This window comes from Lissotriton vulgaris, chromosome 12 (genome assembly GCF_964263255.1).
Source record: "Lissotriton vulgaris chromosome 12, aLisVul1.2, whole genome shotgun sequence".
In the NCBI taxonomy this organism is placed as follows: domain Eukaryota; kingdom Metazoa; phylum Chordata; class Amphibia; order Caudata; family Salamandridae; genus Lissotriton; species Lissotriton vulgaris.
Genome location: NC_141700.1, coordinates 125519400 through 125543431, shown reverse-complemented (window position 1 = coordinate 125543431; position 24032 = coordinate 125519400). Strand labels below are relative to the sequence as shown.

General features: G+C 50.0%; 1 protein-coding gene across 23 annotated transcripts in view; it reads left to right on the top strand.

Annotated features, from left to right (window-relative positions):
- Positions 1 to 24032, top strand: part of UBAP2L (ubiquitin associated protein 2 like) — an 889182-nt gene that overhangs the window by 377286 nt on the left and 487864 nt on the right. For all 23 annotated transcript variants that reach the window (XR_015302630.1, XR_015302632.1, XR_015302629.1 and 20 more), the window contains one exon: positions 4602 to 4683. Coding sequence is in view for 18 of the 23 variants with exons in the window: in XM_086947511.1 (XP_086803637.1) it covers positions 4602 to 4683 (82 nt within the window). In the remaining 5 variants the exon portion in view is untranslated. The remainder of the gene's footprint in view (positions 1 to 4601; positions 4684 to 24032) is intronic.

Here is a 24032-nt window from a genome sequence, read left to right as displayed (position 1 = left end):
TACTGCAAGCCCACCGTGTCCTCCACTGGTGAGTGCTTTGGGGTCCGAGAAGCCCCGACCCTGCGCAGCTCCAGCACCCAAGATCAGCCCCCCTGCATCTCCACGATCTGCGTGGGGCCCTTCTGCTGTTTGCTGTGCACCGCGTTGTTTGGCTACTAGCCGGCTGGCTTGTGGCCCTCTGAACGACGCCCAACGACTTCACGACTGCTGGTCTGGTTGCTCCAGGCTGGCCTTTGCTTCCTTCTTCAAGAGAGGCACCCCGGACCCTCCTGGTCCACTCCAGACGCCATTTTAGGTCCACCGCGTGGGCTTGAATTTGCCAAGGCTTTGTTGCCCAATCCTGGGTCCAGCGACGCCGACAGCTTCTATCTTCGTGGGACAGCTCGATCCTCCATCCTGGTCGCCGACAACGCCTCCTGGTCCGTGAGATCTTCGAGTCAAGCGTCACCCACTCACCTAGTCGAGGTGGCTACCATCCGGTGCCCTCCTGGTGCCCACTGACTACTGGCTAGTAGTCTCGAACTTGGTCCCCTCTGCTTTCAGGTGTCATCTATCTTCAAGATCCAGGCTTGGATCCGACTGAACTTTCTTCACTGGTCACCGGCCAGCATCTTTTCTTCCGGCTCCTGGTCCGTCTACGAGGATTCCCGACGTCTTTTCAGACCTATGCAGCTGCAGCCCCTGGGCTAGGTAACTTCGGCATTTCGGTGCCCCAGCATAGCCTCACTATCCAAGGGTCAGAATCTACTTTCGTTTTCTCCCTACCAGGTCGGGTTCGCCCGAGAACACTAACTTTCTAATTCCTAGCTACCATAGACTTTTGTCCCGCATCTCGCGTGAGAGTGCACACACTGCACCCGAGTCCCCTAGGCCTCCTAGACATAATCTAACGATTCCCTAGTCAAGTCCTAGCGATTCCAAAAGCTATTAGTACTGTACTTACCTGCTAGGAATTTCGCATTCCACTTTCAGAGTATATGGTTTTCCGTGCCCCTCGGGCATTTGTATATACTGTGCTAACTTAAGTATTTTTGTAAGAGTTTTGGTTTGTGCTTAGTACCCTGTCCTCATAAAGAGTACAGGGCTGTTGTGATCTTTAAATAAATAACTGTTTATTTTCATAACACTTGTGTGGTGTCCTTTCACTTGGTATTCAAGGGGTATATGTGTGGTAAACAGCTGGCTTAACGCGCCCTCTCGAGTCTTTAGCCTTAGACTGCTCGTATCCACGCTACTAGGATAGCTGGTCTATAAGGTTGACTTACAACCAATCATCAATAAGGGTTGCTGGACTGATACATAGTGTTCACTAGAATAGTGAGCACTGCATATCAGGCCACCTTCTCACAGTGGGGTCATCCAGAGATAGACCTGTTCGCCACAGAGGAGAACGCAAAATGCCGAAGCTTCGCCGCCAGGTTCCCACACCCACAGTCGCAGGGCAATGCGATATGGATGAACTGGTCAGGCAAATTTGCTTACGCTTTTCCCCCAGCACCTCTGATACCGCAGATGGCACGCAAGCTCAGGCAGCACTCGATGACTCTCATCCTGGTTGCTCCAACGTGGGCTCGCCAACCATGGTACACCACGTTTCTAGAACTGTCTGTGGTACCGCATCAGAGGCTACATCTCACACCCAGCCTTCTGACGCAGAGCCATGGCGACATTCAGCACCCAGATCTGCAACAGCTCAACCTGGCGCTCTGGCTCCTGAAGTCCTAGAGTTTTGCTACCTGCACTTGCCCCCCGACTGTATGGACATCATTCGGGAGGCAAGGAAGCCCACTACTAGAGCCTGCTATGCGGCAAAATGGAAGCGGTTTGTCATTTATTGTGCGGACCACAACATTAACCCGCTGGATGCTTCTATTCAGAACATCATCTGTTACCTTTTTCATCTGTACAAGTGTAATCTGGCCTGTGCTTCCATTCGCATTCATCTGTCTGCAATGGCCGCTTATCTCCAAAATAGGCAGCACCTCTCCCTCTTCAGGGTGCCTGCCATCAAGGCTTTTTTGGAAGGCCTCAAACGAGTCATTCCGCCACGGACTCCACCAGCTCCTGAGTGGAACCTCAATGTGGTCCTTACCAGGCTGATGGGTCCTCCCTTTGAACCACTGCATTCCTGCGAGATTCAGTTCTTGACATGGAAAGTGGCTTTCCTCATAGCAATTAAATCGCTACGGAGGGTTGGTGAATTACAGGCCCTCACAATCCAAGAGCCATCTATCCAAATTCATTCCAACAGGGTGGTGCTCCGCACTAACCCTAAGTTTCTGCCCAAGGTTGTGTCTCAGTTCCACATCAACCAAACAATCAAATTACCTGTTTTCTTTCAAAATCCTGAGTCACTGGCGGAGCGGATGCTCCACACCCTTGACGTTAAACGGGCCCTAATGTATTACATTGATAGGACCAAGGATTTTAGAAAAACTAAGCAACTCTTTGTCGCCTTTGCGCCACACCACAAAGGTAACCCTATTTCCAAGGCTGGTATTGCTAGGTGGATTGTTAAATGTATCCAGATCTGCTATGCAAAAGCAAAACGCACTCTTACCATTCCACCAAGAGCCCACTCCACCAGAAAGTTGGGGTCCTCTATGGCTTTCCTTGGAAACATTCCCTTAGAGGACATATGTAGAGCAGCCACATGGTCTACCACACACACATTTACTAAGCATTACTGTGTTGATGTGCACTCCAAACAGCAGGCAGCTGTAGGGCAGGCTGTTCTCAAGACACTTTTCCAAACTGCTGCAGTTGGCACGGGCGTCCGCCGCTAATGGAGGGACTGCTATGTATTCTATGCACAGATATGAATTCAGCAGCCCACATGCCTCGAACCGAATATGCTACTTACCAGTATGCATCTGTTCTTGGCATGTAGGGCTGCTGACATTCATATCGCCCGCCCTCCTCCCCGGCGCCTGTAGCAGCTGCAGTATTCACATATATACTCATAGCATGGTCATCATTCACTGAGTTTCACTCCATCTTGGCCACAATGGCTATAAACAATCTGGGGATGGAGTCGATGCCCATGCGCACTGTAGTCCAGGAGAGGAGCCACCTATCTCGTGATACTTCGAAGACTCTTCCAGGACAACAATGTGCAATCATCCGGACCCAACACTAGGCGGCGATCTATGCACAGATATGAATGTCAGCAGCCCTACATGCCAAGAACAGATGCATACTGGTAAGTAGCATATTCGTTTCATACTTTCAAGGACCCTCTTGGAGTTTCCAGAACCTTGTATTGTGTGTTCGATACTTTGGGACCTGCAAGCAGAACGCCAGGAAGGTGTTCTAACTGGACCCCGCTTGCTGAAGACCTACAGTGGTGAGAATTCTTCAGAACAATTTATAAAGGTGGGTCCCTGACAGAGAAAACGAAATGACAAAGGGGCACTGTTGGTTTCTAAGCACTAGAAGTGACTAATCTTAAAAAATTCATCTCTCGTTCCCTACAGTGGATTATTTTCGTTTTGGTGTCATTTAAAAAATATTACCTATTTTTATAAATTGGTGTTGGATTTTTATTTTGTGTTGTCTTAATTATTTATTGCAATGGTGTTTTTGAATGCTTTGCTTACCTGTCTTTGAAGTTAAGCCTGTCTGCTCGCAGCCACGTTACCAAGGGTTGAGCAAAGGAATAATTTTCTAAGCCCTATGCGGAGTGTTAGTATGTGTCAGTTGCCTTATTGCCAGTGGCAGACCTACATTTGCCCCTACCAATAACCCACTTTCCAAAAGGTGGAATAAAGCATAACATGTGAACCCAGAAGTCTTCTGGCTCCAACTATTACAGGGAAGTAACTAGGCCTACCTGTTACTATTTTCCCTGTTGCAAACGGTTAATCCTGAGATCCGATGTTTTTCAGACTGATTGATGTCTAGTTTGATAGAAAAAGGGAAATACATGCAGGCCAATTGCTTTCTTTTCGACCAACTGTTTTGGATCACATGCTTTTGAGCTGTTGAGCCTACTTCGAGGACCTGAGTCATTCTTTCAACCCTCCCATTTAGTTCTATTATAGAATTTCTAATTCTTAGATTTTCATTTTACGTGATATTAACAGAGCACATTGGCAAGTATTAAAGCTCTAGTTTACTTTTATAGCCAACTGTTAGAGGGTTCCTATAACTTCTATAACCAATAGAGGATTGCCAATCATTAGTAAAAGTGTCATCTTTTATATTAATGTTAGGCAAATGCTTATAGCTGCTAGCATCCTTTAGATATAAAAAAACTCCTATTTGAGGCCAGTCTCTCCTAAACCATGACCTGGAAAATTGAGATAGCGTCCGCCTTTCAAATGGGTAATATTGTAAAATGTGCCTTCTTGCAGAAGTAGTATAATATTTATAAGATTGTAATTGATGCCATGCATGCCAGCATAGCTTATACATGGGTAGATGTGGGGTGAAGAGCAATTGTATGTGCAAAGCAGACTTTTTCACTAATTATGGTGTGGCCAATGTTGACTGTTGCATCAAATGAGTGAGGGACTCCTATTCCCCTTTCCCTTTTATTGTTTTCGCTCATCAATGCCTCTTGCTGAAGTAATACCCTAACAATATTGTTTTTGTTTCAGGACTATTACAGCATCCCATTTCCAACGCCAAATACACAGATGAGTGGGAGGGATGGATCTCTCGCAAACAATCCCTATTCTGGTAGGAGCAATGACATACACTACTGCACTTGAGAATTTGAACCAAAAGTGAGCTGAATGGGAAAGTGTAGCAAAATGGTCATATTCAGAGCAAATGGTTGACAGCGTCGTCAATCAGGATCAAAATATATTCAGGGCTCGACAAATCCACTCAATCGCTTGCATTTGCGAGGTAAATTTTGTGAGGTCGAGCTATTTTTAGGTCCTACTCGCCCTTTCATGCGAGTAGGAAAACATACTAACTTTTGTCCTCCGTCTTTGAAAACAAAGCAAATGTGACCAGATTTAAAGGCCTTTTTATTGCTCACAAAGCAAATGAGCAATAAAGATGCTTTTAAATCGTATCTTGTCACATTTGCTCCGCTTTCAGAGACGGAGGTCAAGTAGGTTAGGTCGAGGAGATTTTTCAAGGTACTAGACCTGCTGGACTAATACAATTTTTCAGATTTGTCGAGCCCTGACATTTCTTTACAATGCTGCTGCTCAGTCTGTCAAAGCCAAGTGAACATCCACACTGAGGAAATTAGGTGTATTATATGGCATGGTAGTGTAACCCCACCCTGTAATACACTTAACCCCTTAAGGACCATTAGGTTTTGTCTGTCAAATGCTCAGCTCAGTCCTGGGTAGCTCTGGCATTGAGCAGCATGGCTTACACAGGAACAAGTGTTAATCACTTAAACAGCACCAAAACAATTGAAAAAGTATCTAACACTCTATCTGACCCTAATTTATAAAACTAGAGTATTTTTTAATAAGAATTTTGACACTAGAACGAAAAAAATCAATTGGAGGGTTCCAGAGATACAGATTTTACAAGCAATAAAAGATCTGAACAATTTCACTCAACCGCGAAAAAGCCTGGGCAAAGTCAACTAATTGGAAACTTTCAAGTAAAATGTAGGTACATTCTTGGGGCAGCCAACTCTGGCAGAGAGCTAGTCAGGGGTACCAGCTAGTTCCTCAGAAACAGTTACCTTCACTGGAGGAGCAGTCCTTCAAACATTTGCAGCCACTTTATTCCAAATCGCAATGGATTCTTAGGGAATGGTCCTGATGCAAGGGGGGGGGGAGAAGGATGCTGAATATGCTACAAGGATGAGATGGATGTGATGTGGTCAACCGGGATCTTCCTGCAGGGACGCCTTGCTCCACAAGGGGATGAAGAGTTTCTGGTTGCAGGGTCGATGACTCTGTCCTCTCCGGTCTTGCCGAATTGCAGTCGACGCTGTACTACCAGTCTCTCTCTCTGTGGTCACAAATCAACCCTTCCTGGTCAGTACTTTCCTTCTTGAGGGCCTCCATAACTGACAGCACTACAGGGCCCTGTGAACTCTGATGCAACTCTGTGCGTCCGGTCTTGCTCCTTGGTGCTGCACAGCTCCAGTTATTGCAGCTTGAAGACTCAAGGCTGCCAGCTTGCCCCAGCAGGCCTATTCAGCTGGTGTTTAACTGTGCTGTAGCAGGAGGCAAGTCAGTTGGCCTTTGGTGTTCTCTTGACTTGACTGGGTTCTGGACACTGCTTCTCCTTGAGCAGGACACTGCAGGCAGTCCCCCCTCTTTAACAGCCAGCAGGTGCAGTCCTTGTTGGTGCAGCCTCTATATGCGTGTCCCTTGCTGCAGCAGGGCAGTCCTTCGATCCTGCTTCTGAGTCGGTCGAGATCTTAGGTCTAGGTGCTAGGGGTGCCCCGTTATGCTTGGAAAGTTCTTTCAGGGCATGAAGCGGATGCTAGCCAATGAGCTACCAGGTTCCCTCTCACCTGGTGACAGTTTCCTCTTGTGTGGCATCTGGCTATCCCAGGATGCACCATTCTGCCCACTCCCAAGAAGGTGAAACTACTCTTGATGTACAGATTTCCCTAACGACGTGACTCTGAGTGTGGCTACCACTGGGCTTACATGCCCCTGGGGAAACTGGTTTGGCTGTAAAAAACCCCACCGTGCTACACGTCAGCCCTTAAAAGGTGGCCTTACCTTTGAAGATTTCTTTTTGGGACTAACACCCAGGTGCCGTCCTGCAAGGAGGTGATACCTCTAGCCTGCAATCCTGTATTGCTCTTTCCTGAGAAGTTAGTGCGTCTCTCCAGGTGGTCAGAAAGCAGTTTTGTCGAGCAGGCTCCATGTGTGCCCTGGCGGGCACAGGAGTTTTAAACGCAGTAAAGTAGCAGCTTTGCTAAAGCTGCACACTGCAACAAGTTACTGTAATTGTGAGGTGAGTTTGATACCTTGGAGTGCTTACTTTCGTTGCACAGCTGGAGGGGTCAGCTTGTAATTTCAACTCGCTAATTGGGGGGCCAATCTTTCCCCAGAAAAACTGTTCCATGTCTTTTACTGTCAGGACATGTAAAGTACATGTCCTGCCTGTCAAATGTTGCACCCTGTCTTTAGGGCTCGAGAGGACTGCCAGTGAGGTGACTTGCACACATCTAGGAGAAATAGTCTGTCATTCTCCAGTATTGGATATTTCATGGATTCCAGTGGTTGAATCATTTCCTGTTGTTAAAGAGGTAATCCCACAGTACCATCATAAAGCAGTATGTAATAGTAACATAGGCTATTAATGACAATGCAAAGTCAATTAAATAGCCTATCTTATGTCCTTTTTAGAAAAGGACCAAACATGAACTGTAACAATCAGACGATAGAACACTCCAGACAGGCAGAGTCCCTCAGATTTTGTGCTGCATGTCATGTGAAGGGAGTCTCCCTAAGCTCTTTTTAGTGTTTTTCTTTATCAACTTTTCTAAACCTACAATGTCCGATTCTTCAAAAAGGCCTCTTCAGATCCTGCAAGTCCTTTGGAAAGAAAAGGGTGCATATGGATGATCCAAACAAAGACTTTCTATTGCTTCTACCTTCAACATGAGGTGAAGGTGTGCAAGTTCAATTGCACCTTTTCTTTTAAAACCTTAAAAAAACCAAGGCTACTTTTGTTGCTACAGGGGGCTAAATTTCAGTAATAAAGCTATTCTGAGGACAGCGATTAGTCTTACGACCCTACAAAGTCCAGCTCCTCTGACCATGGGGTTTCTGAGGGGAGTAGAAAGGCCTTGTGTAAGAAAGTGGCTCTATATATATTGGATCAAAGTAAGGTACAGTGTGTATAGAGTCCCCAGTCCCCAGAGGTTTGGCAGAGGCTAAAGTTAGTTCTCTTCCAGGGGATCCTCATCAATAGTCATAAGCACTGAATATTCCTGCCCACGTGCGAGGACCCCGGAAACAATATAAAAATATACATGTAAATCACATATAAACAGCCCTATATGTGTATGCACATATATCATTTTTTCTCACACCAATGCAGCCCCAAAACTGAGGCTAAACAATGTAATTACTCATACATTCACTGAAATTAGCAAGGAAATAAACACATTAGATCAAATAGCCCTTGAACTTTGTGTTTTAATGAGCAAAAACACTCATAACTCCTGAAAATTGCTAATAAATAGACATTGTTAGCCACAGGCTGCATTGAAAAGCAATTGCATAGAAAATGAAAGCATTTTCAACATAAGCTGGCACCGTGCCTTTAAGGCAGCCATAACCCCTAGGTTCCCATCATGCCTCAGGGGTGACAGTTAGATTTGTTCTTTCCGGCTCCTGTCAGGACCCTGATTTAACAGCTCCCACCTTTTTTGACTTTCTGCCAAAAATTATTGGTGTTTTTCTTCTATTTTTGCTTTCACTAGATGGTTTTTAACCTTCGAGTTAGTGCTGCCTATTTTCAGCTTCAAAAGATAATTTTTGTCAAAATGCCTTCTTTTTGACAACCGCCCTTCCTGTGGGAAGGAGGCCAGGACTAATACACATTCTGTGTGTATCCTCTGTCTCCCTGAGACACACTCTGCAGATATCTGTGAACACTGCAAGTCTTTGTCCAGAAGAACTCTCAAAGATAGAGAGGATAAGGATTTATGGATTTGCTGAGAGAGGTAGGTCTCCCTAAGAGGCAGAAAAAAACAAGACGCGGTCGACGTGGTCCCGACTTGTTCCCCATCGGCGTCGAAGATGCCGTCGACGACGGCGAAGACCAGTCACATTCCTTCGATGAAGAAGACTTCAGCGTTGAGAGACAAGGTACCCCTGCTGCCTTCAACAGGGCGACGTGCAGCGTCAAGAGAGGTCTCCGTTTGAGCATAGGAGCTTGACGTCGAGACTGCCGTCGTCTAAGCCTCATCAGTCTTCGACGTTGCAGCTTCCTCCGTCAACGCACAGTCATCTACGTCGAGGCATCCTCCGTCAGTGTCCGGTCATCGATGCTCGACGTCAAGGCAACCTCCGTCGCCAAGTCACCGGCGATCGACATCGAAAGTCTCCGTCGATGTCACACTGTCGACGTTCGACGTCGAAGCAACCTCCGTCATCGCCCAGTCACCGGAGCTCAACGTCGAAGGTCTCCGTCATCGCACCACCGACCGACGTCTAAGCATCTGTCGTCGAGGCAAGTCTCTCCCTCACGTTTCCAGAGGAGGTAGTCATCGGGACACAAGACTCCGGAGGGAGTTCATCAACCCTCGGCGCAGTCCCAATCCGCAGTGTCCAAGCACACCATGACGTAGATTTTGCCAACTCCACCAGGTCATAGGCCTCGGTCGCAACAGAGGTCTCCAAGGTCTACTTCAGCCGCGGAAGGAGAATCCGTCTCAGGGAGAAGGTTTAGATCGATAGAACATTCTCCAGTGACTATGAGCCATGCTGCTAAAAGGAAGAGTTTCAGAGGATCGTGCTTCTCGGAGCCACACTATCTCCTAAGCAGCCTTCAAGAGGAAACAAGTCTCCAGTAAGCCTGTCATCATCCTCTTCAGGCTCTCGTTCTTCTCGCCGTAATTGACCACCAGATGTGGTCATCTATTCCTCCAACAGTGAGGGGTCAAGGCATTCTCCTGCACTTTTGCGGCATGAGCAGACTGATTTACCACCCCCGGCGGAGCACACAGAAGTCTCCTCCCATCAGGCTATCTCCAAGATGGAATAGGCCTCTTCATCACTGGGCTCCAGACAAAGAAATAGCGGCCAGGTTGCAAGCGGATCAAGGCAGGCATGTTTTGCAGCCCAGAGAACGATCACGCTCCAAGGTGCGCTCCAGTAGACGACGGTCAAGGTCTAGGAGCAGGAGACGGGAACGCAGATCACCAACTACTTCTTAGTCTTCCCCGACCCACTTTCATAGAGATTATTCTCTGAGCTTGACGGACAGTCCTCCATCGAGAATATTTCCAATAGACGACATTTTCACTTTTGAAGACATTTTGGGCAGAGGTGCTCTGAAACTGGGAGTGCCCATGACAACTCCATGTCAAAACCTTGGTGATCTTTAAAACGTTGCATCACAGATCTGCACCCAAGCCTCTGTTACCTTTGGTACCCGGGATCATAGAACCCGTGATGGAGGTATTCCTCACTCCAGCGACTATCAAGGCCGCCCCAGTGAGGATTCTCAAAAAGTACCGCTCGCCAGAAGGGGGGCCCTCTTTTCCTCAGGGCCGATCCACCACCAGACTCTGTGATTATAGGAGCGGCAAGAAAATCCAGTGCGGTAGCTTCCTCCTCCACAGTGCCTCCGGATAAGGAAAGCAAATATCAGAATTCTTGGGGGAGAAGAGTAACACCTCAGTGTCATTTCTCAAGGTCTCGAATGCGGAAGCCCTCCTGGGGCGTTATGACAGATCCCTGTGGGATTCTCTGGCCCGTTTTTTCAAAACTCCCGCAAGAAGACCGAAAGGATTTTGAGGAGATTCTCTTGGAGGACAGTCAGGTCTCCAATTAGATAATCGGCGCTGCAGTGGACGGAGCTACCCTCGCAGCGCATAACTATGCGCATGGGATATCTGCCTGAAGGTCCTCCTGGCTGGCCTTACAGCCTTAAACCCAGAGGCTCAGGCTAGAATCCTGAACTTGCCTTTTGAACATCTTTGTTTGGGGCAAGTACTGATGAGGAAATGCAGCGAATGAAGTCCGAGTTGGACACTCTTAAAGCCGTAGGGCTTGAGAAGAAAGAATTTCGGAGGAAGTATCGCTCCTACAATAAGGGCTCTTCTAAACAGAGGGTTCAAACCCCTTACTGGCAGAAGGGTCAGGACCAGCAGTGGCAGCAGAAGTCTCAGTTCAGAGGCAAGCGCAATTCCAGAGGAGATGGAAATCAGCAATAGGGCAACAAGTCCCAGTCCAAGCAATGAGTCCTTCCTTCCCCCAGTGCCGTTGACCACTCTAGTGGGGGGGAAGCGTCGCATCATATGACAGAGTGGCAAAGCATCACACAAGACCAATGGGTGTTGACTACACGTCTGAAACGAAGACAGTATCCATTCTAACACCTGCCTCCACCCGTTCCTCCAATGCCAACATAAAATCATCAGCTAAACCTTTTGAAAAAAGGAAGTTGCAATCCTCCTGGAAGTCAGCCATCGAGAGGGTGCCAATCGCTCAAAGGGGAAAAGGAGTGTGCTCCCGATTATTTTCAGGTCCGAAAAAAGGGCAAAAGGCAGAATACGGACCCATTCTGGACTTGAACGATCAACCTGCATATCAAGAAAGAAAGGTTTTGCATGTTGGCGCTTCATCAAATATATCCACATCTCAGGAGGGGAGATTGGATGTGTTCGCTGGACCTACAAGATGCCTACTTTCATGTCCCAATACACCACAAACACAGAAGATTCCTTCGGTTCCGGGTGGGGACCTCTCACTACCAGTTCAAGGTCCTTCTGTTTGGCTTGAAGTCAGCTCCCAGAGTGTTCACAAAGTGTGTCGCAGTGGTAGCGGCTGCACTACGCTGCAGGGGGGTCTTCGTGTACCCATATCTGGACGATTGGCTATTGAAAGGTCCTTCCCCAGGCAGTGTAAGAAATCAATTCCAGACCTGTTTCGAACTCTGTCAGCAGTTGGGATTACATATCAACTTCAGCAAGTCAGTCTCTTCCTAGGAGCTCTGCTAGACTCGGAGATGGGAAAAGTGTTTCCTACGGAGGCGAGACAGTGTTCTATAACTCAGAAGTGTCAACTGATTGTTCGCAATAAGGTTCAGAAAGTGCTACACATTGCCTCCCTTATAGGGTCGATGGCGTCTTGCATTTTTCTAGTCCTGAATGCCAGGCTTTGAATGCGTCCTCTTCTGCAGGATCTGGAGGACAAGTGGGACCAACAGTCAGCTCGCTGGGACGACCAGATTACTCTGTCAGAAACAGCTCAAGCCTCCATTCCGTGGTGGACAAAAGCAGAATATGCAGGTGGGAGTTCTGTTCCATCAACCTCCTGCTGCACAGACGTTGATCACTGATGCTTCTCTGCAAGGCTGGGGGGCACACATGGGTCATCTCCAAATGCAAGGTCTGTGGTCCCCCAAGGAATGTACTTACAACATCAACATGTTGGAGTTGAGAGCAGTCCACCTAGCTCTCAAAACGTTCCTGCCCTTGATTCAAGAAACATCAGTACTAGTACAAACGGACAATACCACCACGATGTACTACTTGAACAAGCAGGGGGGGAAACACGCTCACAGACTTTCATTGGAAGTCCAGCGCATGTGGCATTGGCTTCTGGCTTGCAAGTTGTCAGTCACAGCAGTCCTCCTCCCAGGAGAACAGAATGTGAGGGCGGACGTGCTAAGTCGGCACTCCGAAGACAGAGAAGACTGGGTTCTCAACAACGAGGTAGTCTAAGACATCTTCCAGTCTTGGGGTCGTCCCACCAGAGATCTGTTCGCGGACGACGAAAGCAACAAATGCTGAGACTTTGCCTCAAGATTTTACCGTCTAGGATCGAAAGAGAATGCCCTTTTGATAGACTGGTCAGGGGAATTAGTGTATTCCTTTCCACTCCTTCCGTTGATCCCGAAGGTGGTGAGCAAGCTGACACTCGTGCACAACCATGATCCTAATATCCCCCGACTGGCCGAGGCAATGGTGGTACACGGACCTGCTTCACCTGTGTGTGACTCCTCACAAGAGACTGCAATGCAGACTGGACCTGCTATCCAAAATGAATGGGAGGATTCATCATCCCAACCTTCCGTCACTGAGCTTGGCAGCATGGCTCCTGAGGTCATACAAAACGGCCATCTAGGATTGCCTCAGGACTGCATGTCCAGTCTGAAGAAAGCGAGACGTCCTTCCACAAGACATTCTTATGCCTGTAAATGGAAGCGCTTCTATATGTGGTGTATGCAGAATAGTCATCATCCTGTTAAGGGTCAGGAAGAAGTCGTACTTCCTTATTTATTATATCTAGCTAAAGCAGGTCTAAAGTTTAATTCTATTAAGGTGCATTTATCTGCTGTATCAGCTTATAGGCGATCACCTTCGCAACCTTCTTTTTGCCACCTGTAAAGGACTTCCTGCAAGGGTTGAAAAAAGTGTACTCTCCAGTGCGCCCTCCTTCTCTGCCCTGGGAGCTGAACCTGGGGCTATAAAAATGAATGGGTCTGCCTTTTGAGCCCATTCATAAAGCTACTTTGCAGCATATTTCCTGGAAAGCTGCCTTTTTGATAGCAATCACTTTGGCTAGTAGTGTGAGCGAAATTCAAGCTCTCTGTTCTAAGGAACCCTATACTGTGTTTCACTTGAATAGAGTAGTACTGAGGACACATCCGTCTTTTCTTCCGAAGGTGGTGTCAAATTTTCATGCAAATCTGACCATTTCTCTGCCCACCTTCTTTCACAATCCCTCTACTCCAGCTGAGAGAGCTTTGCATTCTTTGGACCTGAAAAGGGTATTAAAATTCTATCTTGATAGGTCCAAGTCTATACGGAAGTCTGATCAATTATTTGTAAACTATGGATCGATCAGACCAGGTTGTGCAGCCTCGAAACATTCTATTTCAAGATGGATAGTTTTGTGTATCAAGCTTGCCTACCAATTGCCGCAGAAGACTAGGGTTTTTTCCCAAGGCACATTCCACCAGAGGTAGAGCTGCGACTGCAGCTTTTCTCCATAATGTGCCCTTGTCTGAGATCTGTAAGGCGGCGACATGGAGGTGTGTCCGTACATTTACCAGACATTACTGTCTTGATACTGACACTAGAGCAGATGCCCAGGTAGGCCAGGCCTCCTTGCGGAATCTGTTTAACGGCTGAGTTCTTGGCTGTTACGCTTGTTTTGGTTGGGGCATGTATTTCTCATTTACCGGAAGGTGGTTGATGGGCTTGCTATTCTATTCAGTGCTTCTGTCTATTGACGAGGATCCCCTGGAAGAGAAGGATAAATTACTTTCAGTAGTAGGGGATCTCTGTGTATAGTCATAATCTAGTGAATAGTCCCGCCTATGTGCGCGGACCACGGAGCAATCAAAAATAATCTCTTAAGTTGTCAAAACATGCAGACCTGCACAGACACTTAAGAGAGAATTTAAAGACAGATAATGCAGCCTATATCCACAGGCTACACTGTCCAGTACTTCAACTAGAAAATCCACAAACAGCACAGCCTGTCCAGGGTTTTCCAAAGAGAAAACCTTGCCTTTAACAGCAAAACCCTCTGGAATGATAGAGGAAGAAGTGGACAGACAAGCCCCATAGGCTGCCATTATGTGGCTCAAAACAGGATACTGTGCCTTTAAGAGAACTTTCCAGAAGCCTCACAGTATCCCAGAATACAGTGCAGGTCCCTTTTACCTTCAGTTCTTTTTTCCGGCTCCTGCTAGCAGGACCCTGGAGCATTAGCTCTTCTTTTTAAGTTTTTTTCTATACAATTTTGTGATTTTGGATTTTTGTAGCTTCACTCGACGTCTTTGGCCTTTATCTACACTCTGCTGTGTTTTTTTGGCAGAATTTCTGCAGTCTTCTTGCCTTTAGACTATTTCTAGTCTGACAAGTGCTTTGTCTGCAGCTGAACTAAAGACCAAAGCTGAAGCTCACAGGGTTTGTACTCTGTGCTTGCCTGTGTCTTTTTGACACCTGTCTTCTCTGTACCCTCTTTTCTAGGAGGCTTCGGCTCCCAGGTTTCAAACAGAGGAGTTTGAAGGCATCTTCAGCCTCTGGGTAAGGAGAGGGTAAGTCCTCTACCGAGTCCCATGCTGTGATCTCTGGGGTTCTCCCCAGTAAGGGCACGTCTGAGCTGTGATGCGGTTCCGGTCTGCGTCTGGCCGTCATGGAGTGCCTCGACGTCGTGGAGTGCCTCGACGTCGTGGAGTGCCTCGGCGTCGTGGAGTGCCTCGGCGTCGTGGAGTGCCTCGGCGTCGTGGAGTGCCTCGGCGTCGTGGAGTGCCTCGGCGTCGTGGAGTGCCTCGGCGTCGTGGAGTGCCTCGGCGTCGTGGAGTGCCTCGGCGTCGTGGAGTGCCTCGGCGTCGTGGAGTGCCTCGGCGTCGTGGAGTGCCTCGGCGTCGTGGAGTGCCTCGGCGTCGTGGAGTGCCTCGGCGTCGTGGAGTGCCTCGGCGTCGTGGAGTGCCTCGGCGTCGTGGAGTGCCTCGGCGTCGTGGAGTGCCTCGGCGTCGTGGAGTGCCTCGGCGTCGTGGAGTGCCTCGGCGTCGTGGAGTGCCTCGGCGTCGTGGAGTGCCTCGGCGTCGTGGAGTGCCTCGGCGTCGTGGAGTGCCTCGGCGTCGTGGAGTGCCTCGGCGTCGTGGAGTGCCTCGGCGTCGTGGAGTGCCTCGGCGTCGTGGAGTGCCTCGGCGTCGTGGAGTGCCTCGGCGTCGTGGAGTGCCTCGGCGTCGTGGAGTGCCTCGGCGTCGTGGAGTGCCTCGGCGTCGTGGAGTGCCTCGGCGTCGTGGAGTGCCTCGGCGTCGTGGAGTGCCTCGGCGTCGTGGAGTGCCTCGGCGTCGTGGAGTAGCGGGGCTCCTTTTGGTCTCTTCCGTTGGGTCCGGACGTCACCGTTAGGGATGGCTCGCCGTCTGAGTGTTCGTTGTCGTAGAGACAGTCACTGTCTTAGTGATGGTGACGTCGTAGTGAGGTCTACGTCATGGGTTACAGCCGCGGAATACTGCCGGCGCTTGACGCCTGGGTCTTGTTCCAGGCCTCGCTCCGTGGTGAGCCTCTCTTCGTAGGAGGGGACTTTGTGTTCTCGGCACCGTCCACTCACGACGCAGAGCAGTTGATCAGCGTCGAGGAACCCTTCTGAGGGGGAGTTTGTGGCTACTCACCACGTGTAAGCGAGGGACGTTGGTCCTTTTGCTTAGTTTTGAGTATTTGCATACCTACTCATCGACTAGGTTGCCTCCTGCTCAACCACCACTGGTGATACCACCGGGGATGTTTCGGAATTCTCTCGGTTCCCTCTCCCGCCCACCACCCCAGGGGCCTTTGGCCCCTCAGTCTACGAACCCCCGTGCCTTGATGCCAGGGATGAGTCTTCCATGGGTACGGGGAGTCTCTCTCCGACTCTTAACTGGTTGGCGGGACTTAACTTTTGTCCACTACCACCTGACAGGAGGTTCTGGCTCTGGCCGTGCTCCTGACTTGGTCGCAGGGGTGGCGGCATGTAGACATCATGCTGTGGCCCGCTGTTGCAGGACCTTTGTGGTAAGATCCCTCTGTGGGGGTGTTTTCTTCACCGTTTTGTGGTTCCCCTGCTGAGAGGCAGGTGGGAAGCCTTACAGGAGATGGTCTAATGGGCCTGATAGTTTCGGATCTAAGCATCAGGGTAGTAGCGGAGTTTTCTCTCCTGCCGATCACCAGGTATTGTGGGCTTGTCCTACGTTGCCACACTTTTATTCGTCTGACGTCTCTGCAGCCTGTGGCTCAGCAGGGTGCTTCTACTCTCCCGTTCTTTGGGCAACCCTTGGGCTGCCATGAGAGTAGTGAGTGGCTCGCATGAAGTCTGTATTGGAGACTTTTGGACGGCTGTAGGTTTGGGGCGTGGAGAACGACTTGATGCCTTCTGCCCTTTCTAGCGGCGTTTTTCCTCCCAGGATTTGCCTGTGGTCCCGGGCCGCCATTTAATGCTTTACAAGTATATTGTGCGCATACGCGGGAGAGCTTGTTGCTCCTCGGCGAACAAAGGCAGGCCGGGTCTAAGTCAGCCTTCGGTTCATCGGCCCTCCTCCAGCAAGTCCTCCGGTCAGCTTAAGCTTTCAGCTGCGCGAGCTCCAAGCAGAGGCCGATATCCTGTTGAGGAAAAGGGCGATAGGACCTCTGTATCAAAGGGGAAGAGGTCTGTACTCCCGGTTCTTTCTGGTTCGCAAGAAGGACCAGAACGAGTTCAGGCCCATTCTGGATTTGCGACAAGCAAACAAGTGGATTCGCAGAGAGGACTTTCGTATGCTGTCGTTGCATCAGGTTTATACTCGGCTGCAACAGGGAGATTGGCTCTGTGCCACAGATCTACAGGATGCGTACTTCCATGTGCTCATTGCACATAACCACAGGAAGTTCCTGCGATTCCAAGCCGGTGCTCATCATTATCAGTACACAGTACTGTCAGTCGGGCTGAAGTCTGCGCCCAGAACATTCTCGAAGTACGTGGCAGTAGTAGCTGCATGCCTGAGGAAAAACGAGGTGTTTTCTCCACCCGTACCTGGAAGGATTGGTTGATCAAGGCCTCCTCCTTCTCGGAAGCGCAGGCACATTTCCAGAGGACGTGCGTTCTCTTGAACGAGCTGGGGTTGCACATCAACATGTCCAAGTCTGTCCCGATTCCGGTCCAGTGCATACAGTACTTGGGAGCCTCCTTCAATACGCTGTCAGCAAGCGTGTCTCCTTCGGAGGAGAGTCGATTATCACTCCTTAGGAAGGCTCAGGCTCTTGTGACCGCTCCATCTACAACAGTGAGGACGGTGTTGAGAAGGTGGCCTGATATGCAGTGCTCACTATTCTAGTGAACACTATGTATCAGTCCAGCAACCCTTATTGATGATTGGTTGTAAGTCAACCTTATAGACCAGCTATCCTAGTAGCATGGATACGAGCAGTCTAAGGCTAAAGACTCGAGAGGGCGTGTTAAGCCAGCTGTTTACCACACATATACCCCTTGAATACCCAGTGAAAGGACACCACACAAGTGTTATGAAAATAAACAGTTATTTATTAAGAATCACAACAGCCCTGTACTCTTTATGAGGACAGGGTACTAAGCACAAACCAAAACTCTTACAAAAATACTTAAGCTAGCACAGTATATACAAATGCCCGAGGGGCATGGAAAACCATATACTTGAAAAGTGGAATGCGAAATTACTAGCAGGTAAGTACAGTACTAATAGGCTTAGGAATCGCTAGGACTTGACTATAGAACCTTCAGATTACTTATAGGAGGCCTAGGGGACTCGGGTGCAGTGTGTGCACTCTCACGCGAGATGCGGGACAAAGTCTATGGTAGCTAGGAATTGCAAAGTTAGTGTTCTCGGGCGAACCCGACCTGGTAGGAGGAAAACGAAAGTGGATTCTGACCCTTGGATAGTGAGGCTATGCTGGGGCACCGAAATGCCGAAGTTACCTAGCCCAGGGGCTGCAGCTGCATAGGACTCAAAGGACGTCGGGAATCCTCGTAGACGGACCAGGAGCCTGGAAGAAAGAAGTTGCTGGCAGGCGACCAGTGAAGAAAGTTCGGTGGATCCAAGCCTGGCTCGATGGAAGATGACACCTGAAAGCAGAGGGGACCAAGTTCGTGACTAATAGCCAGTAGTCAGTGGGCACCAGGAGGGCACCGGATGGTAGCCACCTCGACTTGGCGAGTGGGTGACGCTGTGCTCGGAGATCTCACGGACCAGGAGGCGTTGTCGGCGACCAGGATGGAGGAGCGAGCTGTCCCACGAAGATAGAAGCTGTCGGCGTCGCTGGACCCAGGATTGTGCAACAAAGCCTTGGCAAATTCAAGCCCACGCGGTGGACCTAAAATGGCGTCTGGAGTGGACCAGGAGGGTCCGGGGTTCCTCTCTTGAAGAAGGAAGCAAGGGCCAGTCTGGAGCAACCAGACCAGCAGCAGTGATGTAGTCGGGCGTCGTTCAGAAGGCCACAAGCCAGCCGGCTAGTAGCCAAACAACGCGGTGCACAGCAAACAGCAGAAGGGCCCCACGCAGATCGTGGAGATGCAGGGAGGCTGATCTTGGGTGCTGGTGCTGCGCAGGGTTGGGGTTTCTCGGACCCCAAAGCACTCACCAGTGGAAGACTCGGTGGGCTTGTTACGAAGAAGTCGTGCAGTCTTGGCGATCGTCGGTCCCTCGGTCTCGTCGCACTCACGGTTCTCAGCTTTGCTGTAGAGGTGAGTAGAGGTCAGAGGTGCCAGGGAAGCCGGGTCTCGTCGAGCTGGGTCGTCGGATTCGTGAAGGACTTGCAGCAGACCGCAGTGTTCTTAGGATGGTGCCCGCTTGATGCAGGGTGACTACTCCTTAGCCACAAGGGAGAATCTTGAGGAAGAAATCTTGAAGTCCTTTCGAAGAAAGTCGTGTCTTGATTCCAAAGATCTAATTTGAACAGGGGGCCCTCTCCCATCTTTATACTAAAAAAGGGGGCTGACCCGGTGACTAGGTCCTGCCTATGGGTGGGACCAGGAGGGGGGTGGTTACACCCCTCTGCCATGCCGGACTTCCCCAGGCCAGGGGCTGGTGTGCCCCTGGAACTGGTTCAGACCGGCCTATGCGTAGTGAGCACCGGGGTGCCACTCAGCAGTCACCTTCCTGAAAAGCCCTGCCTACCCAGGATACACAAAACCATGTCTGGGACGGTGCTAGCACCGCCCCGGACAGGAAACCCTTTGTCCAAGCCTCCCTCGCTGGAAGGACTCCCAGCAGCAGGAGGTCAGATTCGTGTCTGTGGTGGCAGCATCCACTTTGTGGAGCTGAGGCTTTGTTTAACTTTAACCGGGGTTCACAGTTACATACATGTCGTGTCCCTCTAGAAGGGTGGAATGCTAACCCCGTCGCCAGAATTGGCGAGGGGTTAGTATTCCAATTCGTATGACACCTTACTTGACATGTTTTGATAAAGCAATACCAAAGTTAGCATTTAACAGCGAGGATTATAATGCACTTAAGAGTATATGGTATGCAATATCATGGAACAGCTATTTGGACTTGGTTCCGCAAGCTGCAGACAGGCTCAGCTCATGCCAGAGCACCATCTCACACGATTCCAAGCACTCTGCCTTCAGGATTGTTAAGGCCTGCCATAGGAGTGACTGATAGGAATCTGTGTGTCCATTTTAGGGTTAGGTATAGGTATACTACACCTACAGCAAAGGGTGATTACACGACTTTGCCCCAGCTGTCATGCAGCCAGTTGTGTCAAATTTAGGAGGCCAGCCAGGGGTGGCATAATACATGCTGCAGCCCCTGGCAGCCCTGGGTACACCCATGCCCTGAGTTACAGGGTCTAAAAGGGTGGCCCAGTGCCAATTGGAAATGTACCTAGGGTACATGGAATCCATTTTACAGAGAGCAGTAGGCCTGGGGTCCTGAGTGGCAGGGCCCCAGGTCGACTATGTCAAAAACCAGCTAAAACACAGGGCAAAAAGTTGGGGGCAACCATAGTCAGGAGGTACCTTCCTACAGGTGTCTTCTCTACTGGGGTCGATGACCTCTTGTATCTTCCTCACGCCACACGCACGGCTGCTCATTAGACCTTTGCAAGAGTGCTTGGAGGATCAGTGGGATTAGAGGAAAGGATCTTGGGGCGACAAGATACGACTGTCTCTGCGTGCTCTTCAGTCTCTGAAGTGGTAGTGTTCAGCGGAGAATCTCCTCAGTGGGGTTCCCTTTCACAAGGACACTTCCACACATACTATTGTGACGGATGCGTCTCCCCACGGCTGGAGGGGGCTTTCCGGAGACTTGCAGGTACAAGGAACGTGGTCCCCGATGGAGTCCACGTATCACATTATTTTCCGGGAACTCAGAGCTGTTCACTTGGCACTGAAGGCGTTTCTTCCGTCCTTCCAGACCAACTCTCTGCTTGTACAGAAGGACAATACGACACAATGTATTACCTCAACAAGCAGGGGGGTTCGAGATCGCGCACTCTGTCGCAGGAGGAGCGGGCGATCTGGCGCTGGTTTCTAGCCAGAGGACTCATGATAACGGCTACCCATCTGCCAGGTGTGCAGAATGTTCAGGCAGACGTGCTGAGCAGACTGATTCAGGAAAACCATGAATAGGTCATAAACGACGAAGTACTAGGAGAAGTCTTCGCAAGGTGGGGGACACCAGATGTAGATCTGTTCTCCACTGCCGAAAACAGCAAATGCAGAGACTTCGCCTCCAGGTACTACCAGCAGGGGACGCTGGGGAATGCGTTATGGATTAACTGGCCGAACAGCGTTCTGTATGCTTTTCCACCCTTTTGGACAGGCCACATGAAGGGCCGCTCCCCCTCTGCCCGACCAGGCCCGAGCCCGGTCACCCAAGTGTCACACACCCCCACTCCACGTTTTCCGTCCCCTCCGGGACCCTTGCCTCTGAACATATCGACCCCGTGGGACCGATCCACCACTGGCCCGCGCACCCAGCCTGGGCGCTATCTTTGGACACTCCGCCACGAGGCCGCGTGGCCCCCGATCGACCCCAACCCTGGGCCTGGCCAGGCCTCAGACATCCCGGCACCACCATCCACCCAGGAGGTGAGCGGACTACTTGGCAGGTCAATGGGAGAAAGAGGTGTCGATGGTTCTCCCCCGCCAGGTGCCGCTCGCCCACAACCTCCCCGGGCGCTGGCTCCACCCCCCTGCTGGGTGTCTGGACTCCCTCATCCCGGACCCCCCGACCTCCAAGTGCGAGGGTCCGGACATCAAAGGGCATCAGCCCTATAACTGGGGCAGCTCCAGAGCAGGAAGGCAGTTGTATCCTGGAGTCGAGAGACGCAGAGAGGAACTCATCCTTGACGGACTACTGGCGCTGCCGTAGCTCTGCCTTGAGCACCATCGTCCTGCCTGTTGGCGCTGCCGCAACCTTCGTTAAACCCTCATCGTCGTCGGGACCTGCTGGCGTGGCCGTGGACCGTTTGTAACTACCATCTTCATCGGGACCTGCTGGCTCCGCCGCGGACCGTCGCTTCCTTCGTCCATCTCGGGACCTGCTGGCTCCGCCGCGGCCCGATCATCTAGAACGCCGAGCTCGAGGATTGAGAGCTATTTTCATCTATTGGTAACAAGACTGTCCCGCTGCCCTTTCCCCAATCCAGAGACCAGAATCGAGGGGACCCCTGAGTCCAGACCTCCTTGTACCATTCTACCGTACCTACAGAATTGCTTATAAAGTATCGTTAAACCTTATCCTTGTGTGGTGTACGTCTGTGGGGGGGAAGTTACTTGTCTGTACGATCGCTGGAGACGGCTCTCCCCGGAGACCTCTCCCCTTATCCTCGGCAGACCCTCCCGGTCCGTCTAACACACCCTTTCCCCTGATTCCGGCGGTGCTCATCAAGCTGTCCCAGTCCAGGGCGCGGATGTTCCTGATTGCCCCGGAAGGGCCCAGACAGTGGTGGTTCACGGACCTGCTTCACCGGTCTCTCCTTCCTCACATACGGCGGCCGTGCAGGCAGGAGCTTCTCACGAAGTTCAGGGGGCAGATGTTGCACCCCAACCTCTCGTCTGAGTTTGGCTGCATGGCTCCTGAGATAGTGCAATATGGCCATTTGAATCTACCAGAAGTTTGTATGGACATACTGCAGGAGGCTAAGCAACCTTCCACTAGGACTTCTTATGCTTACTAGCGGAAGAGGTTTTGCATCTGGTGCAAGTCCAAGGACCATGACCTGACGATGTGTAAGGAAGATGTCATCCTTCCGTATCTTCTACACCTGGCGCAGTCTGGCCTTAATGTCCAATCTATTAAGGTTCATCTTGCTGCGCTGACTGCCTACAGGAAATGACCTTCGCAGACTTCCTTTTTTCAGATCCCTGTGATCAAAGGTTTTTTGGAAATCTCAAAGAAAGTGTTCCCTCCTGTCCAGCTGTCTTCGCCTTCATGGGAATTGAACGTGGTGCTGTCCAGATTGATGAAGGAGCCTTTTGAACCTTTTCATAAGGCTTCGTTGCAGCGCCTGTCCTGGAAGGCGGAGTTCCTCGTGGTCATTACATCGGCCTGCAGGGTGAGGGAAATTCAGGCGTTGTTGCCAAGAACCTTACACTGTATTTCATGCTGCTAAGGTTATGCATACTCTCCCTATGTCGTCCACAGGTTAGGTCTGATTTCCATGGTGATCAGACTATAACTTTACCTACGTGTTTTTGGAATCCTTCATCTCCAGTGGAAAGGTCTCTGCATTCCCTGGATGTTAGGAGGGTGTTGAAATTTTATCTGGATAAAACCAAAGAGATTCATAGGTCAGACCAATTGTTTATCAATTGTGGATCAGTCAGGACCGGTCTTGCTACCTCTAAACAGTCCATCTCGAGGTGGATTGTGTCCTGTATACAATTGTGTTGCCAAAAGGCTGATAAGACCTTAGGCGGTAAACCTAAGGCTCTTCCACCATGGGCAAAGCTGCCGCGACTGCTTTGCTCCGTAATGTTCCAATTGTAGAAATCTGCAAGGCGGCCACTTGGAAGTTGGTCCATACCTTTTGTTAAGCTTTACTGTCTGGACACTATTGCCAGGGCAGATGCTCAGGTTGGGCAGGCTGGCTGCGAAATCTGTTCGCACAGTACTGGTGTTATTTCTCGGTTCTCCACCGCCGCTTTGGTGTGGGGATCTGCTTGCCATTCTATTCACTAGATTATGACTATACACAGAGATCCCCTACTACAGAAGGAGTAGTTTCTTTTCTGTAACTCCAGTTCTGTAGTAGGGGTATCTCTGTTATAGTCATAAGCGCCCGCCCTCCTCCCCGGTGGAGAGAGATATTGATGTAAGAAATGCTGCAGGTCTGGCGTGTTAGGCCTTCAAAAAGAACTGAAGGTAAAAGGGACCTGCACTGCATTCTGGGATACTGTGAGGCTTCTGGAAAGTTCTCTTAAAGGCACAGTATCCTGTTTTGAGCCACATAATGGCAGCCTATGGGGCTTGCCTGTCCACTTCTTCCTCTCTATCATTCCAGAGGGTTTTGCTGTTAAAAGCAAGGTTTTCTCTGTGGAAAACCCTGGACAGGCTGTGCTGTTTGTGGATTTTGGTGGAATTTCTAGTTGAAGTACTGGACAGTATAGCCTGTGGATATAGGCTGCATTATCTGTCTTTAAATTCTCTTAAGTGTCTGTGCAGGTCTGCATGTTTTGACAATTTAAGAGATTATTTTTGATTGCTCCGGGGTCCGCGCACATGGGCGGGACTATTCACTAGATTATGACTGTAACAGAGATACCCCTACTACAGAACTGGAGTTACAGGACAGAAACTACTCCTTACCTGTAATCCTAGTTCTCTTCCAGGGGTATACTCATCAAAGTCCTAAGCAACTCACCCGCTTCTCCAGGTAAATGAGATTTGTATGTTTCTGGCTTATGGTTGAGCCCTGACATCAGGGTTATAGAAAGAACTGACCTAACTGTCACCCC